This window comes from Cebus imitator, unplaced genomic scaffold (genome assembly GCF_001604975.1).
Source record: "Cebus imitator isolate Cc_AM_T3 unplaced genomic scaffold, Cebus_imitator-1.0 Scaffold18, whole genome shotgun sequence".
NCBI classification, from domain to species: domain Eukaryota; kingdom Metazoa; phylum Chordata; class Mammalia; order Primates; family Cebidae; genus Cebus; species Cebus imitator.
In genome coordinates, this window is record NW_016107333.1 from 9,610,547 (window position 1) to 9,624,012 (window position 13,466).

General features: G+C 42.9%; 1 protein-coding gene across 5 annotated transcripts in view; it reads right to left on the reverse strand.

The window, feature by feature from the left end:
* TM9SF4 (transmembrane 9 superfamily member 4) overlaps positions 1 to 13,148 on the reverse strand; it is a 57,222-nt gene extending 44,074 nt beyond the window's left edge. Inside the window, exon 1 of one of the 5 annotated variants that reach the window (XM_017514617.1) lies at positions 12,905 to 13,148. In XM_017514617.1, the coding sequence (XP_017370106.1) occupies positions 12,905 to 12,970 (66 nt within the window). In that variant the 5' untranslated portion in view covers positions 12,971 to 13,148. Of the gene's footprint in view, positions 1 to 6,971; positions 7,023 to 12,628 lie in introns of those variants that run through there. The other 4 variants (XM_017514635.2, XM_017514627.1, XM_017514640.2 and 1 more) reach the window with 4 other exon arrangements.
* Positions 13,149 to 13,466: the final 318 nt, after the last annotated feature.

Sequence of the window (13,466 nt, forward strand, 5' to 3'; positions counted from 1 at the left end):
AAAAGAAAAAAAAGTTTTAAAAAGAACTTCAGGAGTCATATAATCCAGGAGTCTCTCCCCTAATTCAATGCCTTTCTTTTAACAAACCATTGTAGTCAATCTGGTATTTGTCCTTTACTTTGGGATGATTTTGAAAAGGGGCATAATGAAGGCAGACTTGTTCTACTACATATTAAAATAGAGAGCTATCCAGGCCAGGCATGGTGGCTCACACCTGCAATCCCGGCACTTTGCTAGGAGAATTGCTTGAGGACAGACAGAAGTTTCAGAACAGCCTGGACAAAATAGTGAGACCCTGTCTACGAAATATTTAAAAATTAGTCAAGTGTAGTATAGTAGTTTGTGTATAGCCTTGTCTCACTTGTCTAAAGAAATTTTTTTTTCTATTATTTTTTTTCTCCAGGCTTCTCCCGGTCCCTGAAGAGTCTAAATAAATTTTAAAGAACCATGTACCAAAGCCAGGCAAAGATATCACAAGAAAAGAAAACTACAGACAACTATCCTGTGTGTTCATGACGATGATGAACAGATGAAAAAATTGTTAACAAAATGTTAGAAAATTGAATCTAGGTTTATATATCATGACCAAGCGGTGTTTATCTCAGGTTGGCTTAATATTTGAAAATCAATTAATGTAATATACCAGATAAATAGAATAAAGGACAAAAACCATATGATCGTTATAATAGATGCAGAAAAAGCCCTTGACAAAATCCAACATATTCATCATTAAAACTCTCAACAAATTGGGACTAGAAAGGAACTTCCTCAATCAGATAAAGGGCAGCTATGAAAATCCACAGCCAACATCACACTCAGTAGTGAAAAGCTGAATTATTTCCCCTAAGATCAGGAACAAGGCAAGGATGCCTACTCTTGCCATTTCCATTCAACACTATATATAAGCCAGTGCACTAAAACAAATGTATTAATAATTAAGGGCCTCCCTGAAGAAGCATAGGGGAAAAAAAATTAAAAGAAATAAGCACAAAGTGCTTTTAATTGCAGATCACATGATCTTGTATCTAGAAAATCAGAAGGACTACATAAAACAACCACTAGATCTAATAAACAGGTTGAGCAAGGTCAGACTACAAGATCAATATATAAAAATTAATTGTATTTCTACATACTAGCAACAATAATCCAAAAATAAAACTAAAAACAAAGCTCCATTTAGTATCAAAAAGAATAAAATATTTAGGAATACATATTTTAAAAGGACTTGCATATTGAAAATTCTGAAATTGCTAAGAGAAATGAAAGAGGATAATTAGGGAGATATTCCATGTTCACAGATTTCCTGGAAGACTCAGTATTGTCAGGATGTCAATTCTCACCAGATTGATCTATAGATTCAATGCAATCCTTACCAAAATTCCAGCAGGTTTTCTGTAGAAACTGACAAGCTGATCCTAAAATTTATATAAAAATACAAAGGACCCAGAACATCTAAAACAGCCTTAAAAACATAACTGGAGGACTTACACTCATAATTTCTAAACTTATTATAAAGCTACAATATCAAGACAGTGTGGTAAGAATATGCATATAGCTCAGTGGAACAGAATTAAAAGTCTGGAAATAAATCTTCACATTTATAGTAAATTGATTTTCTTTCTTTCTTTTTTCTTTTTGAGATGGAGTTTCACTCTTACTGCCCAGGCTGAAGTGCAATGGTGCGATCTAAGCTCATGGCAACCTCTGCCTCCCAGATTCAAGCAATTCTCCCACCTCACCTTCCCAAGTAGCTGGGATTATAGTCATGGGCTACCACGCCTGGTTAATAATTTTGTATTTTTAGTAGAGATGGGGTTTCTCCATGTTGGTCAGGCTGGTCTCGAACTCCCAACTTCAGGTGATCCGCCCACTTTGGCCTCCCAAAGTGCTGGGATTACAGACGTGAGCCATCATGCCTAGCTGTAAATTGATTTTCAACAACGCTGCCAAAGCAAATTCAATAGAAAAACAATAAGTCTTTTCAAAAAATAATGCTTGGACAATTGGGTAGCCATATGCACATGGAACCTCAGAACATACACCCAAAAATTAAGTCAAAATGGATCACAGAACTAAACAAGCTAAAACTAAAAAACCTCTAGACGGAAAAATAAGAAATCATTGTGATCTTGGGTTATGCAAAGATGTCTTAGATATAACACCAAAACCAGAATCCATTAAAAAAAAAATATTTCATAAAAATTAAAAATCTTTTACACTTCCAAAGATACCACTAAGAAAATGAAAAGATGGGCCAGAGACTAGGGGAAAATTCTTTGCAAATCACATATCTGATAAGGAATTTGTATCCAGACTATACAAAGAACACTTAAAACTTAACAAGAAAATGACAATCTAATTAAAAAATGGACAAGAGATTTGTATAGACATTCACCAAAGAAGATATATGAATGGCTAATAAGCATATGAGATATTTAATATCATTTGTCAATAAGGAAATGTAAACCAAAACCACAGTGGGGTACCACCACATACCCATTAGAATGGCTAAACTCAAAAACACAGACAAGTGTGGACCAGAACGTGGAGAAAACGGAAACCCTCATATATTGTTGGCAGGGATATAAAATGGTAGTCACTGATATAGTTTGGATGTTTGTCCCTTCCAAATCTCATGTTGTAACATGATCCCTAATGTTGACGGTAGGGCCCGGTGGGAGGTATCTGGGTCACAGGGGTGGATCCCTCATGAATGGCTTGGTACTGCCCTCTCAGTATTTAGTGAGTTCTCACTGAGTTCACATGAGATCTGATTGTCTAAAAGAGGCTGGCGAACATTCACATGTGCTCATATTCTCCATTGGCCCTCCACTGCCGTGTGACATGCTAGCTCCCTTCTGCCACCAGAAGCAGAGGCCAGCACTATGCTTTGTGCACAGCCTGACGAGCCTGAACCAAATAAACCTCTTTTTACTTGAGACAGGGTCTTTTTTTTTTTTTTTTTTTTTTTGAGACAGGGTCTCACCCAGGTTGAAGTGCAGTGATGCTCACTGCAATCTCAACTTCCCAGGCTCAAGTGACCTTCCCACCTCAGCCTCCCAAAAAGCTGTGACTGCAGGTGTGTACCACCAGGCCCAGCAAATTTTTGTACTTTTAGTAGAGACCAAGTTTCACGATGTTGCTCAGGCTGGTCTTGAACCCCTGGGCTCAAGTAATCCACCCGCCTCAGCTTCCCAAAGTGCTGGGATTTCAAGCATGAGCCACCACACCCGGCCAAATCTTTTTTCTTTATAAATTACCCAGCCTCAAGTACTCCTTTATAGCAATACAGTTTCCCAAAGTGCTGGGATCACAAGTACGAGCCACTGTGCCTGGTCCATTTTATAGCTTTTTAAAGATTGACAAATAAAAACTGAATATATTTATGGCATACAACGTTAATGTTTTGATGCTTTTATGACTTTTTAATACTTTTTTCTATGTACATGGATCCCCCTTATTCAAAATAAATACATTTACAGGCGCAGTAGCTCACGACTATAATCCCAGCATCCTGTGAGGCCGGGGCAGGTGGATTACTTGAGCCCAAGAGCTTGACACCAGCCTGAGCAATATGGCAAAACCTCGTGTTTACGAAAAAATACAAAAAATTAGTGAGGAACAGTGGTGCTCGCCTGCAGTCCCAGCTACTCTGGAGGCTGAGGTGGGAGGTTTACTTGAGTTGGGGAGGCAGAGGCTGCAGTGAGCAGAGATCACGCCACTTCACTCCAGCCTGGGCAGCAGAGTGAGACCTTGTCTCAAAATAATGAATAAATAAAATTAAAAAAAAAATACATTTAGGCTGGGTGTGGTAGCTACCATCTGTAAGTGGGAGAATCACTTGAGACCACCAGTCTGAGGCTGCAGTTAGAGTGAGCTATGATTCTACCACTCCACTCCAGCCTGGAGGACAGGGTGAGACCCTGTCTCTAAAAAAATTAAAAAGTTAAAAATAAAGATATCTTATTCATTTGTATTTTAAGAAGCGAAGGAAATGGGTTGCCTCTGAAAATACCTGGATGAGTTCCACTGAAGATGCGCAGAGTAGGATATCTAAGGTAAGAATTATGAGAGGGGGTTCTGGCACCAGGTTTGTGGGTAAGCAGACAGATCAGCAATTTTTAATCTTGGAGAGGGTGTCACAAATCCCTCTGAGAAACTTAATAAAGCTACAGATATTCCTCTCAGAAAAAATATTCCAATACACAGAGAATCAAGGACTAGAGGTTCATGGGCCTTTGGTAAAACCCCTGGATACCGTTCCAACTTTTTATGATTCTGACTTCCTCATCTTCTATATTCCTGACATCCTGATAGAAGATATTTGGTCTGCAGTTCTTTTCCATAAAGTAGCAGCAAATAACGTGCTTCTTAGGAAATTCCTTTAAATCTTCTTTTACTTTTTAATTGATCACCTCATTAACTCCCATGTGAGGTTCAGTCTGAAAAGTCAATTAAATATTTAGTAATCATCTTCTGCATGTTCACTGCCATGCAAGGAGTCCTAAGAGATGTGAACCAGCCCATTCAACATCATTTTGCTTTTGCTACTTGTTTCGCAAGTCACAAGACCGCAAAGGAACAAGGTGATGGCAATCTAGAAGCCTTTTGTGCTGTAATCTAACACTCCATCACTGGCAAAGATACAGGTGACCTGGAACGTTATAAAGCTCAAGAGAACCAAGAATCAAGGTCTTTCCCTCCCTGTTGTATTCTTGGAGGTGGGGAGGGTTGGGCACTCAGAAATATCTGCCCCAAACAGCTGTCTAATGAAGGGCTGCTAGGACTAAAAAGTACCCCTAACCACTCCAAATTCACCCCACCCAGTTTAAAAGGTGTGAACAATTAACATCTTCCAAAGAAAATAGGAAGTTTCCCTGAGAACTAAAAATTATTTCATTGACTCACATTTCTCTGTAACCAGAAGTCAACCTTTTCTGAAGCCCTCTGCCTTGCAATCTCCTTTCCCATAAATAGCATCAACTAGCAGCAATACATCTGGCCAATCTGAACAGCCTTTTTGGTTCCTGTTCCATGCCTTTCCTACTGCAAAAGCAGCATTTTTCTTAATAGACTACATTCTTTTTCTAAAAGACAGTCACCATTTTTTTTTTTTTTTTGAGACAAAGCCTTACTCTGCTACCTAGGCTGGAGTGCAGTGGTGGGATCTCAGCTCACTGCAACCTCCACCTCCTGGGTTCAAGTGATTCTCCTGCCTCAGCCTCCCGAGTAGCTGGGATGATAGGTGCCTGCCACCACACCCAGCAATATTTTTTTTTGTATATTTTGTAGAGATGGGGTTTCGCCATTTTGTCCAGGATGGTCTTGAACTTCTGACCTCAAGTGACCTGCCCACCTCAGCATCCCAAAGTGTTGGAATTATAGGTGTGAGCCACTGCACCTGGCAACAGTCACCATTTTAAGACCATGTCAATAACTGTTCCCTCAGGTTAAGCAANAAAAGAGAGAAAGAAAAAGAAAGAAGAAAGAAAGAAAGAAAAGAAAGAAGGAAGGAAGGAAAGAAAGAAAAAAAAGAAAGAAAGAAAGAAAGAAAAGAAAAGAAAAGAAAAGAGAAAAGAAAGAAAAAAAAGAGGGAGCCAGCCAGGCTTTGGGCAGAGTTTGCCAACAGTTAACTGAAATCAATTACCCAATCAGTTAAAGTTGAACAAGAATCCAGCCGCATGTGAATGAAGACTAATGACAGCTAGAGACTACTTAACAAGCAGGGCCATGGAACCAAGGAACTCACAGAGCAAGGAAAAAAAAAGAAAAAACCCAAAACAAAACAAAAAGCGAATTAGCCACAGGAAACTGAAAATGTAGCCTTTATTTCAGAGCCAATAGACACGTAGCTGTTGAGCAGAGACATATGGAAAACTCAAAGCTGGAATTTGGGAGTGGGGAAAAAAAGCACAGCAGGTTGCGGAAGTCCAGGTGAAACTAATAACCACCCTCAAAAAGCAAAAGGCAACCGGACTTCAAGCTTGAGGCCAGAAAGTGAAGAAATGGACTACTCTTCTGTCCCCACCTTGGGTATTTATAAAAGAACTCCGCTAGCCCCAGCAGCAGGCTTAGATAGCTCACTTCGGGAGGACTTCAAACCTTGGAGTAAAGCTACAGAGCGCCCTCTCTGTGCTAGACACTTTCATCTCATACTTCATTTAATCATCACAACAATCCCTTGAGGAGGGTATCATCCTTGTTTAAAAACTGAGACTATGAAAAAGTTCTGGAGACAAATGGCGCTAACAGCTGCACCATCTGTGGGAATGTCCTTAATGCCACTGAACCACACACATGAAAATGCTTAAAGTGGTAGATTTTGTTATGTATATTTTACCACAATAAAAAATTTTAATATAGGGTAATTGAGGCTTAAAAGGGCAAACAGTTTTTCCTAAATCATATAACCAGTCCAAAGTCACAAAAGTAATCAGTGTCAGAGCTGGGAGTCTAGCCCAGATTCTCAGACCAAGCATAAGATCAGGATTTCAAAACCTGGGAGCTCTGTCGGTTTAATGCAACAGGCATAGGTGAGAAACCATGTTAGGAAGGGAGAGAAGGAAGCAATGAAGAGGAATGAGATGGAGCTGAGAAGTCCTGGGTATCCCTATCCGTGCCCCATTTGGAAAACTCCAGTGTCAGCAAATGGTTCAGGGATCAAAGCAGACTTGGAGGTGGTAGGTGGCTCCTATTATTCATTTGTGGCCAGATGGCCCTGCTCATCCTGGGTCCTTCCCACCTTCTTGTCAGTCCCCAGAGATCAAAACTTAACCTTCTCCAACATTCTGTGACCTGCTTCATTAATGCCAAGATCAAAGGGAGACGTTTGTCCAAGTTGTAAAATAGAAACCAAGAGGCAATATTAATGTGATCCCGACCTCCTCTGTACTTCCTGAGGGGGATGAAGGGCATTCCTTTAAAGCGACCCCCTCAGAGAAGCACATTTAACCAAGGCCTGATGTCAGTACCTCAGCTTCAAGGACACAGTAGCTCGTGCAGAACATGAGCCACGTGGGAAACCTGAGCGATGAGACAGACGATACAACCAACACAACAGCTTGGAGAGATCACAGGGACCATCAACATGGAAAAAACAAAATAAGTCTGATTTTATAGGCACATTAGCAAAACTCACCTTAAATGCAAGTATTCTAAACTACAAAAATTTCAACTTGAAATTTAGAAATCATCAAGTCCAAACCTGAATTTCATATATGACATAGGTGGAAGGCAGACTAACAAAGCCAAAGTAATTTGCCCCAAGCCACACAATGCATGAGTGGCAGTGCTGGGACTAAGCCCAGGCTGCTGACTCCTGCTCCACTGCTCCTTCTTCAATCAGCTGATGTCTACCTGCACATGGGGTCCAGAGGAGACAGCACCTTCCTGCATACAAGACTGATGGCAGAGTTCAGGCCTCTGGCTTTCTGTTCCAGGACTCTACCATCCAACTTGATTAGCACCATATTCCACTGTTAAAAACAGCTTTGGCTGGGCATGGTGATTCATGCCTGTAATCCCAGCACTTTGGGAGGTCAAGACGGGATGACTGCTTGAGGCCAGGAGTTCAAGACCAGCCTGGGCAACATAGCAAAACCCCATCTCTAGGAAAAATATAATAAAAAAATTAGCTGGATGTGGTGCTTGCCTGTAGTCCCAGCTACTCAGAAGGCTAAGGCAGGATGATTACCTGAGCCCGGGAAGTAGAAGCTGCAATGAACTATGATCACACCACTGCACTCCAGCCTGGATGGCAGAGTGAGACCCTGTCTCAAGTACTGTAATAACAACAAACAACAAAACCAGTTTCTGTGCCTTTGACTGGGGCTCAAGGTACTACTAACATTGCCTCCATTAGCACAAAGGAAACTTGATGTCATTCATTCCATTCCTCTGTTTCTATACTGGATCAAACCCAAGTAGCTTCAAAACAGTGTGAACTGACACAGCAATTACACTCCTATATACTGAAGGAAACTGAAAACATATGTTCACACAAAAACTGACACCTGAATGTTCACAGCAGAATTAAATGAAAGCAATCTCATTGTCCATCAACTGATGAATGGATAAACAAGCTGTGGTACATCCACACAAGGGAATATTCAGCCATAAAAAGGGATGTGATACTATTGATACATGATACAACATGGACAACTTTGAAAACATTATGCTAAGAAGCCAGACACAAAAGATCACATATTATAGAATTCTCTTTATACGAAATGTCCAGAATAGGCAAATCCATAGGGACAGAAGGTAAATTAGTAGTTGCCTAGGGCTGCAGGGAGGGAAGAGTAGGGAGTGGCTCTCCTTTTGGGGTGATGAAATGTTCCGAATTACACAGTGGTGACAACCATCACATTTAGCGTATGCACAACCTGTGAATACACTAAAACCCACTCAACTGTATACTTGAAAAGGGCAAATTTTATGGCAGATGAATTATAGCCATAAAAAAGATTATAATAAAAACCAAAACAGTAGGAATCAATGATGTAAGAGAAGTACAGAGTTTTATTCTCCAAACTGAAGTTTCCAGACTCCTGCGACATCTAGAAATGTACTCAATGGACATTTCCCAAGTTCCAATGAAATAATATTCCCAAGAACCGTTTTCCATAAAGAGTGAGACATGAGCCCGCCTCTAAATTCAGACCTAGCTAGATCAACTTTGTATCCTGTAACTTCACAGAGTACTCTAAATCTAAGGATGGAAGAAGACAGGAAAATTGAAGAGAACTTCGGTTTACACCAGCTGTCTTCTAAGTCTTGCCCTGCAGGTTCAGGAAACACCCACTATACTAACATTGTACTGGGAAATGGCAGCCCAACCCTTGGAGAAGAAGAGCCATCCACCAAGGAAAGAGAGAAAGGGAAAAGCTCACATGCCACTTGAAACTTGCACCCACAACCCTAACTTTCAAAACAAAGGACAAACCAAAAGCCCAGTTGTTCCCACGGCCCCTGAATCCACTAGTTCAGTTCCTCTTTGGCTGTATGACTCACCTCAGAAACCCATACACTATAAAGTAGATCTACCGCACCCCCCCTCCATGGTTATGAAATGAGGGTGTGTATGAGGGTGTGGGGACTATTCTGACTTCCGTGTAATGACGTGCTGACATAACGAAATTCAAGTCTGTGACTCCACTTTGCCCCTTACTCACATACCCGTGTAATAAATTTGCTTTCACATCTTTTCACTATTGCACCAGAGGTGAACTTTCTCCATATGCACCCTTTAAAAACTGACCTCTGTGGGTCACTGCGTATGCTACATACTCAGTAACGGAGTTACTTTAAATCAGTTACTGTTTTCAGTACAACACTCCCAAGTGGCACAACAAACACTAAATCATTGTACTTTCAGGGTTTTGTTGTTGGTGTTTTTATTGTTTTGTTTTGGTTTTTCTCTTGAGACACGGTCTCACTCTGTCACCCAGGCTGGAGTGCAGTGGCACGATCTCGGCTCACTGTACCCTCTGCCTCCCGGGTTCCAGTGATTCTTGTGCCTCAGCCTCCCGAATAGCTAGGATTACAGATGTGTGCCACCACACCCAGCTAATTTTATATTTTTAGTAGAGACANAACCTCTGCCTCCTGGGTTCAAGTGATCCTCCTGCCTCAGCCTCCCAAGTACCTAAGATTATAGGCAACCACCACCACGCTCAGCTAATTTTTTGTATTTTAAGTACAGATAGGGTTTCACCATGTTGGCCAAGCTGGTCTTGAACTCCTAACATCAGGTGATCCACCCAGCTTAGCCTCTCAAAGTGCTAGGACTGCAGGCATGAGCCACCATGCCTGGCTGAAAAAAATCTTATATTTAGAGATGGGTTCTTGCTATGTCACCCAGGCTGGTCTCAAACTCCTGGTCTCAAGCGATCCTCCCTTCTCAGCCTCTCTAAGTGACGTAATCACAGACGTGAGCCACCTCAACCCGAACCTTGTTTTTTTTTTTGAGACGAAATCTTGCTCTGCCACCTAGGCTGGAGTACAGTGGCATAATCTCAGCTCACTGCAACCTCTACCTCCTGGGTTTAAGCGATCCTCCTGCCTCAGCCTCCTGAGTAGCTTTGAGTACAGGTGCCTGCCATCATACCCAGTTAATTTTTTGTATTTTTAGTAGAGACAGGGTTTCGTCATTTTGGCCAGGCTGGTGTTGAACTCCCAGCCTTGAGTGATCCGCCTGCTTCGGCCTCCTACAGTGCTGAGATTACAGGTGTGAGCCACTGCTCCCGGCCTGTTGTTTCTCAAGACAGCATCTCGCTCTGTTGCCAAGGCTGGAGTGCAGCACTGTGATCAGGTCTCACTATATCCTTGGTATCAATCTCCCAGGTTCAAGTTGATCCTCCCACCTTAGCTTCCCAAGTAGCTAATACTACAGGTGGACACCACCAAGCCCAGCTAATTTTTTCTTTTTGTATTTTTTTGTAAAGATAGGGTTTTGTCATTTTGCCCAGGCTGGTCTCAAACTCCTGAGCTCAAGTGACCTGCCCACTTTGGTCTCCCAGAGTGCTGGAATTACATGTGTGAGTTACCGTGTTGGGCAAAATCACTGTCCTTTCCACTGTGCTCAGACTAAAAATCCAAACTCCTTTCCACAGCCTCTGTGCCAACTGAGAACAAGCTGGCTCCCTTCAAGTACTGTCCTGAAGGGGACAGGAAGGGGAAGCAGTCTAATACAACAGTCTAATTCAAAATGCAATCCACGGACAACACAATGTAGACTGCAGTCCATCCCGATTCCAGGCATGCTTCTCAAAACAGGTACTCTTGCTTCCCTCCAGTTTTATCTCTGTATCATTCTCTCTTAGCCCAACCCTCACCATGCTTCAGCCCCTCCAGCCTTCTGTGTGTTCCTCAAAAACACCAAGCTCCCTCCCACCTCGGTCCCTTACACTTGCCATTTCCTTTGCTTGGAACATTCTTTGCCTGGCTGGTTCCTTCTTGTTAATTACGTTTCAACTCAAGTCACCTCCTCTGAGAAGACTTCTTTCTGACCACTCAATCCATAGTAGTCACCAGTCACCCCTAATCACTATCACTTCATTTTGCTGTCTTCACAGCATTTACCAGTGACATTATTTTGTTCACGTACTTGCTTGTTCACTGCCTGTCTCCTCAAACCAGAAAGGCTCCACAAATGTAGGGACCTTGACCCTCTAATTCACAACTACACCCCTAGTTCTTGGCACAAAACAGGTACTCCAACATTTCTTGACTAAATGGATGTGTGCCACATATATGTATTGCTAGCTTATAATCTCTTAAAAAAATCTCTGAACAAGGCAGGGATTTACAGTGCTGCTGTAAATACCACTTTATTCAATGTTTTCTTTATAGCAAGAGAGGGTGTGATTTCCTGTTACGTTCTTATACCATCTTTGTTCTGAATGTGGTACTGGAATATACATACATATAGGTTTCAACATACTACTTTTAGGATTTGCCCCATTCGTGGTTCAGACTGGTCCGAGACCACAGAAACCAGATAAGTCCCTAAAATCTTTTTACCTGCCCTCTGAAGTTCTAAATAAGGAATCCCTCATTCAACAAAAGATAAGTTCTCAGTCAGCTAAGAGAAGGAGGGAAAACTACAAGTCGATAATATACCCGTTTGGAGAAAGCCAACATCGAATTATTTAAGCCAGAATCTTCCTTTGCTAAAGTAAAATTATTTCCTTTTCTCTTTGTCTTCCTTGTCATTCACTCCCAGGATGAAATTATCTGCTGAGGAAGCAGTCAGTATACAGGAAGATCCAGGAAAACATTCTGGACTAAGTGACTCCAATTTTAGCTCTGGTATCTTGACAAGCAGAATTTGAACTAAACTTTCGGAAGAAGGGCCAGTCCTTCAAAGATTTACTTCCAGGGTTCTGCACCAGGAGCCAGCAAGCTCTGACCCAACTTCCAAGCATGGCTCTTTTACCTCCACCCTCATCCACACATAGACTTCATCCTAACATATAGCTTCATCATAATGAGCCTTCATCCCTAACGAGCTTTGTGGCCATGTTGGTGAATGAGAAGGGGAGCAGTGAGGTGAGGCTATCAGTGTTTTTCAAAACGTAGTTCACAGACCACCTCCACCATAATCACTAGAGTGCTTATAAAAGGGCAGATTCTTGGGCATCACCTAGCCCTATGGAATTAGAATCTTTGGGAGTGGGGCTGCTCAGGAAACTGCATTTTTAACACGCCTCCCCCTATACACCCCGAGATTCTTATGCACAGTAAAGTTTGAGAACCAATAGGGTAAAAGGTACCTAGGAGAGAAGCAGGGAGTTGACTGAGAAGACAGGATGGGTAGGGAAGCGTCTAGGGATGAAAGATGGGTGTGGGATAGATGAAGGCATGCTCTGGGATAGCAGCAGTCAACAGGGGTGCGCGATGGGGACAGCTATGAGTGTAAGTGAAGACAGGACTCTGAAAAGGATCTGAGGCAGGGTTTGGGCTGGGAGGGTGGTCAGAGGAGAGGTCACATCTGCGGACCGGTTAGGATGGTGGGGAGGTGGGGAGAGCAGGGTCTGGAAGTGACGGGGAGGAGCAAGAATGAGAATAAGGGATGCTCTTCAGATGGGTCAGGGCTGGGAGGTGAAAACTGGAAAATGGGGCTCACAGTGGGCGGAGACCAAAACCAGAATGGGAACTGGCGAAGGCAGCAGCCGAGGTCTCCCTCCGAAACGGCGCCTTAAACTCGGGCCCTGACAAGCCTGACTGCAGGTGCAAGGCCGGGGAGATGGATTTCAGGGGAGACAAGCCCAGTCAGAGGTAACCCTCAGGCCTGAATCAGGGGTCCCGGAGGTGGCTCAGGGCCAGGCATGGGGTGCTGGAAGACTGGGATACCCCGGACGGCCCCGCTCCAGCTCCCGCTCCCGGAGTCTCCTTCACTCACCATCGCCGTCGCCATCTTGGATCCACGTGTCGCCGTGATGACGTCAGCGGAAGTGGTGCTGCTCATTACGGAATTTAACTCTGCAAGGTGGTCGCCTGGCTTCAACCGTTCCTGTAGTGGCAGTCGGCGGAGGGGAAAAGGAGTCTTAGCTCCTGCTCGGCAGTCTGGTCTGGGAAAGTCAGGTCGCTGATTAGGTGAAAAAACAGAAACGTGTAACTGTGGATGCCATATTAGCTCCTGGCAGAAACTGAGCCTCCCCTACCCCGGCTGCATTGTGGGTAATAGGGGTGTGTGAAAATGCGCTCGTGCTCTCGGTGCCATCTTTGCTACTGGCAGGACGACCCATTGCCAGGGTTACCTGAGACCTTGATTTGAGGGAAAGGGTGGGCACTCGGGCTCCGAGAGCAGTCCGACTCCAAGAATAATTTGTAATTATATATTTAATTTTTTGTTTGACTAGCCCATATCCTCTCTAGTAAACTGTAATACCTATGAAGGTAGACCCTGTTTTTTTTTTTTGAAGCTCGTTCTGCCTCGTTCCCATCTGTAAAATGGGAGGGGG